Below are 5,412 nucleotides of genomic sequence, written 5' to 3'. Positions count from 1 at the left end.
CGGCGGTTCGATGGATGGTATGGCTGTGGGGCGGGCTGCGGGTGTGGGGATGCCCGCCAGTCGGGCTGCAGCAGCTGCAGCGGCCCGCCACAGGCTCGCGTATTGCGCCGGCGGCCGGGGCGGCGAACTCCCGGCTGCCGACCTGCTGTGCCCTGCCTTACCCTGCCTTGCCCTGCCTTGCCCCTCTGCCTGTACCCTGCTTGTTGAACAGGTGGACGATGTGTCCATCCCCACCGGGGACATTGCCCCTGTGCGGGGCACGCCCTTTGACTTCACCTCGCCGCACACGGTGGGGGAGCGGATCGAGGATGTGCCAGGTGTGTGTGTGGGGGGGTGGGGGGTGGGGGGCGGGGTGCCCGGAGGAGGCGGTGGTGTGGTGGTGGGGGGGGTTGGCAGGGCGGCAACTGGCTATGTTGTTTCGTGGCTGGCCGGCCCCGCTACCGCCTCCAGCACACCCTGCCCCCACGCCTGAACACCCGAAACCCCAGCAGCGGCCCTCCATGCCGTCCCGTCCAGGCGCCCACAGCAGCACCGTCCTCCCGTCGACCGCCCGCCGCGCTGCTGCGCTGCCCGCCCCGGCCCGGCCCTTGCCCCGCAGGCCCCGCCCCTGGCGGCTACGATCACAACTATGTGCTGTTTGGGCTGGGGCCGGATGCCAGGGACAAGTGCCACGGTGGCATGGCCTCAGACGCGTGCGAGGCCTGCTGCCCGGCTCCCGGCGCCGGCTGCTGGCTGCCCAAGCCCGGCTGGGCACCCACACACGCCTCCTCCCTGCCTCTGTTTGCTGGCCCGCCCCGCTGCCGCTACCACCGACAGTCGCCGCTCCGCGCAGCTCCACCCTCGCCCTTGCCCTGCCTGCAGGCCCCAGCTGGCGGCGACCCTCGTGGATCCTGAGTCGGGGCGGGGCATGCACGTGCTCACCACGACGCCGGGGGTGCAGTTCTACTCGGGCAACTCTCTAGGTGGGGGAGGAAAGTGCGGTGGCGGGGTGAGGGCAGAGGTAGGTCCACCAAGGATGCAGGGCGGGGAGCATGCGCCGCTGCTGCGCCGCTGCTGCGGGTGCAGCGCCTAGGGGAGCCGTCCTCCCTCCCTCCCACCCACCCACGCCCGCGCATGCCCCCACGCCCCGCCCCTGTGTCGCAGATGGCAGCCTGCGGGGCAAGGGCGGCGCCACCTACAACAAGCACGCGGGGCTGTGCCTGGAGACGCAGGGCTTCCCCAACGCCATCAACCAGCCCAACTTCCCCTCAGGTGCGGCTGGCTGCTCTGTGGAGCTGCTCGGCAGGATGGCGGGCTGTTGGGCCCCGAGAGAAGCAAGCCACAGGCGTTGCTGTGTGCATGCTTGCTGACGGCGCCCTGCCTTGTCACCACCACCACCACCGCTGCAGTGGTACTGCGCCCTGGGGAGGAGTACCGCCACGTACTGGTATACCAGTTCTTCAACAGCACGCAGTGAGGGGCCGGACGGTGGTGCATTACCGGCCGGCACCAGCAGCAGCTAACAACCGCCTCGCACCTTCTGTTTAATTGTGGTTCACAAACATGTGGCTTACAGCTGGAGGGAGAGACTTGGTCAGGTGGCAGCAAGAACAGGAAGCAGCAGAGGATGGGAGCAAGGAGAAGTGAGCATCAAACACAACGAGGGGGCAAGCGCCCCGGTGGCACCGGCATTGCCACTGGCATCAGGTGGCCGCTTCAGCAGCAGCAGCCGGTGCCGAGCCACGAGCAGCCAGGAGCTCGTGCATGTACAGCCAGCTGCAGCTCGCTGGCTATGCACCACAGTAAAGTCCACAAGTGCCCTAGCCAGCTGCAGCTCGCAGCAGAGCCCTCAGTCGGATTCGCTGCTGCTGCTGCTGCCCGACGAGCTGTGCCGCCGCTTCTTCTCCTTCTTCTCCTTCTTGCTCCTCTTCTCCTTCTTGTGCCGCTTCTCCTTGCGCCGCTTCTTCTCCTTGCGCTCCTCCTTGCGCCGCTTTTCCTTCTTCCGCTTCTTCCTGCGCAGCCATGCGGCGACAGCGGGTTGGGCGGCAGCACGGGCGAGCCGCATGCGCTGCTGCGTGGCACGCAACCCGGCGAGCTGCCGCTCTGCCCATTAATCTCACCTGTAGCCCCCCACGGGCACGAGCCCTGCCATGCCACGCCCCACCCACAGAAGACGCAGCGCAAACAACCCCGCCAGCGACACCCGACCATCGCCCCGAGGCGCACCTGCGCAGCTCCTCGTCGCTGCTGTCGCTGAAGTCCAGGCTGTCCCCGCCGTCGCTGCCCGGCTCCGGCAGCGCCGCCACGGGCGCGCCGCCGCCCTCCTCCTCGCCGCCGCCGCCGCCGCCCGCGGCCACCGCGTTGCGGCACTGCTTTGTCAGGTGCCCCGTCTGGCCGCAGACCTTGCAGGCACCGCGGGAGCCCTGCCCCACCGCGCCCTGCTGCTTGGCGATGGCCAGGAGCGACTGATAGTTGGTGATGGAGGTGTCGAAGCCGCCGGTGGCCATGACGGCCTCCGCCGCCGCCTGGCGCCGCGCCTGCGTGGCCTTGCGCCCGCCGCCGATGGTGGGTGCGTTGATGAGGGCCTCGACACCCGTGTTGGTGCCCGCCTGCTGCTCCGTGATGCCGATCACGTTCTCCCACATCGAGTTTCCCTGCAGCGCGGTGCTGCAGGCGGGAGGGCGGGAGGAGGCGGCGGTGAGCACGGGGCGCCGTGCGGCGTCGAGGAGGCGGCACGAGGCGCGCCGGGGCTGCCGGCGGGACCCCACCTGGTGCGCACGCGGTTGGTGGACGCCTTGAGGACGCCGCGGGTGCGGACCGTGGCCGGCCTGCGCACACAGGAGCAGGAGGAGGAGGGCTGGGAGCAGAGTGCCGGCGCGGCGGCGCGGCCGCCTGCCAGCGCCCACCAGACGGCGGCAGGGCAGCCTGGCGCCGCCGCCGCAGGCGCCTCGAGCCTGCCTGCGGCGACGGGGACTCACATGGTGGCGCGGTTTCGGTCAGGTGAGGGTTGCGCCGCGCGCTCTCAAGTGACCGGCTTCCGGCGGCTGCGCAGCGCTGTGCAGCGCTTCTGGAGGGTTTCTGGAGTCTCCTGCTTCGAGGAGAAGCGCGGGCAAGACTTCTGAAAGTCCAGCTGAGATGGTCGAGATGCGTGACCTGAAGACTCGCGGGAAAGGCGGCAGCAAACGGTGAAGTAGGCCGGGCGCTTGGCAAGCCATTTGAAGTGCGCATGCAGGCGGCCGCCGCCAGCTAGGCGCCGCCAGCGGCTGGGCACCACGGGGGTGCGTCGTGTAGCTGCCCACTCACCCGCTACTGCAAAAATAGACTGAAACATAGTGGTGTTTTGGAGCTGTTGGGCTGTTGGCGCTGTTGGGCTCTCGACGACTCTACAGCGCACCGCTCTAGTGGCCGCCTACCGCACAAAGCTCTAGCCCCTGTGCGGGTCTGCAGGCTGTGCTACAAAGCTGTTGCACCATGCACAGAGTGCTTGCATGCCTGGATGGCGGGTGCTGTGCACTGGTGTGTGTGTCTGTTTGGTTTGCTGCCGGTAGGCGGTGGCTGACATTTGCGACTGTGCGCTGCCAGCCCCACCACACCTTGGAAGTCGCCCAATGTAGCTACCTGCATGCAGGCATGCAAGAGGGATCCAAGAACCCTTAGTGGCGGCTGTAGCCACAAGGGAGCCACAGTGTACTTTTCCAAGCTGGCACTCACACAAATGTTGACCCCAGCAGCGCTATCACGCACACATTCATGACCCGCAACGCTTGCTGCGAGTATTAGGACTCGTGTGGCCTGGGAAAACCACCATGGCCGCCGTGAAATAGCGGCGGTGGCCCGCTTCGGGAGTTGCCGGCGGCCGGGACCTCATGCCCGCCTCCAAGGCGCAGCCGCCCGCTGAGGCGGCCCCGAGCGCGCCACAGTGCATGGATGACACCGTGGAGGAGGCGATGCCGGACAAGAGGCTGCACTTTAGCCGAGCCGCGACATACGTCAGGTAAAAATGCAGACAGGAGCCCCGCCTGGTGGCTGTGTGGCCGCCGCCGCTCGGCCCGAGCGCCGCCGCCCCTGCCCGACCCCCCAGCAATTTTGCTCGTTCGCCCTCCCCGCGCCTGCAGCATCAGCGCCCTGTCCTATGCCTTTTGGATCCTGTACCTGTGCGGCCATCCCGACTATGCCGCCGCCCGCGACTTTTACGAGCAGGTGCGGCCGGCCGCCGCCGCAGCGCCCGCGCCCGCCGCTGCAGTGCCGCCGCCCGTCGCCCGCGCGTGCGGCGCGGCGCGCTGCACTTCTCAGGCCCCAGCCTGCCGCTGGCAGCTAGCCACCGGCTGAAGGGCAGCAGGAGGGCCGCCGCATCGACCGCACCCAACCCGCCTCCCGATGAGGGCCGCGGCTGAAGGGCAGCAGGAGGGCCGCCGCATCGACCATAACCAACGCCCGCCTCCCGATGAGGGCCGCAGGTGCCTCCCACGCTATACATGTGGCCCATGGTGGCCTTTGCCACCGCCGTGCTGCTCAACCTGCTGGCGCTGGCCTTTGAGCGGCGCCCCGTCAAGCGCCAGCTCTGCTTCCTGGCCGTCTTCATCTCGGGGGTGGCCTTCGTGTACGAGTTCCTGGCCTGGAAGCAGTCGGCGCCCATCTACGTGACGGCCACCGGCAGGCCCATCTCGCTGCTGAGGTGCGGGCGGCGGGGACGCACGCGCGCGCGTGTGTGTGTGGCGCTGTGGCTGTGGCGGCCGTGCTGCGCTGCACGTGGCTGTGGCAGGCGCTTGCAGAGGGGGGAGGCGGGCCGGGGAGGCGGGCCAATGGCTGGCGGGGGGCGCGCCGGGCGCCGCGGCAGCCAACCTGTGCACCGGCGGCGGCCAGCACTCAGCTGCGTGCGCCGCCAGCCGAGTGCTGGTCATCGCCGAGGGCTGCCCTCCGCTGTGTGCGCCGCACTGCTGCGTGCGCCGTCCTGCCCCCGCTCCCTGCTCCCTTTTCTTCCACTCCCCAACCCTCAACCCTAAACCCCTTAGCCCCCACCTGCGCAGGTACGTCATGTGGGCCCACGCCACCCCCATCATGCTCTACGCCCTCAGCATGATCTCAGACTTTACGGCTACGCAGGTGTGGGCCGCGCTGGTCGGCCACCGCGCCTGCCGCCTGCCGCGACCGCCTGCCGGGGAGGCCGCCCGCTGCCTGGCGTGCCGGCAGCGCCTGCAGGCGGCTGGCTGGCGGCGGCAGCCGAGGGGGGTGGGTGGAGTGCGTGTGCAGCGTGGACGTTTTGCTGCAGCAGACGCAGGTGCAGCACCTGCGTCTGCAGCAGCAGAGGTTGCAGCACATGGGAGCGGCCGGGGCAGCCCGAGCGTGCCCTGCTGACGTGGCAGCGTGCGTGCGTGTGTGGCCTCTGCCGCAGTGTGGCAGACGATTGCGGTGGACATTGTGATGATTGTGACG

General features: G+C 69.3%; 3 protein-coding genes across 3 annotated transcripts in view; 2 read left to right on the top strand and 1 right to left on the bottom strand.

The window, feature by feature from the left end:
- CHLNCDRAFT_55668 (hypothetical protein) overlaps window positions 1-1,456 on the top strand; it is a gene marked incomplete at both ends in the record, with an annotated part of 2,451 nt that extends 995 nt beyond the window's left edge. Inside the window, 5 exons of the mRNA XM_005852244.1 lie at window positions 212-317; window positions 599-665; window positions 862-962; window positions 1,144-1,251; window positions 1,389-1,456. Of these exons, the coding sequence (XP_005852306.1) occupies window positions 212-317; window positions 599-665; window positions 862-962; window positions 1,144-1,251; window positions 1,389-1,456 (450 nt within the window). The remainder of the gene's footprint in view (window positions 1-211; window positions 318-598; window positions 666-861; window positions 963-1,143; window positions 1,252-1,388) is intronic.
- A 372-nt stretch (window positions 1,457-1,828) lies between these two features.
- CHLNCDRAFT_144051 (hypothetical protein) lies at window positions 1,829-3,731 on the bottom strand (the record flags this gene model as incomplete). Its single annotated transcript, XM_005842703.1, has 4 exons — window positions 1,829-1,991; window positions 2,206-2,646; window positions 2,748-2,807; window positions 3,691-3,731. 4 exons carry the CDS (start codon window positions 3,729-3,731, stop codon window positions 1,829-1,831), a joined length of 705 nt encoding a protein of 234 aa, XP_005842761.1.
- A 114-nt stretch (window positions 3,732-3,845) lies between these two features.
- Window positions 3,846-5,412, top strand: part of CHLNCDRAFT_144050 (hypothetical protein) — a gene marked incomplete at both ends in the record, with an annotated part of 2,874 nt that continues 1,307 nt past the window's right edge. The window contains 5 exons of the mRNA XM_005852243.1: window positions 3,846-3,973; window positions 4,095-4,179; window positions 4,437-4,654; window positions 5,007-5,097; window positions 5,380-5,406. Of these exons, the coding sequence (XP_005852305.1) occupies window positions 3,846-3,973; window positions 4,095-4,179; window positions 4,437-4,654; window positions 5,007-5,097; window positions 5,380-5,406 (549 nt within the window). The remainder of the gene's footprint in view (window positions 3,974-4,094; window positions 4,180-4,436; window positions 4,655-5,006; window positions 5,098-5,379; window positions 5,407-5,412) is intronic.

This window comes from Chlorella variabilis (assembly GCF_000147415.1).
Source record: "Chlorella variabilis unplaced genomic scaffold CHLNCscaffold_69, whole genome shotgun sequence".
Lineage (NCBI taxonomy): Eukaryota > Viridiplantae > Chlorophyta > Trebouxiophyceae > Chlorellales > Chlorellaceae > Chlorella > Chlorella variabilis.
The sequence above is the reverse complement of the archived record's forward strand: the minus strand, read 5'-3'. Positions and strand labels throughout refer to the sequence as shown.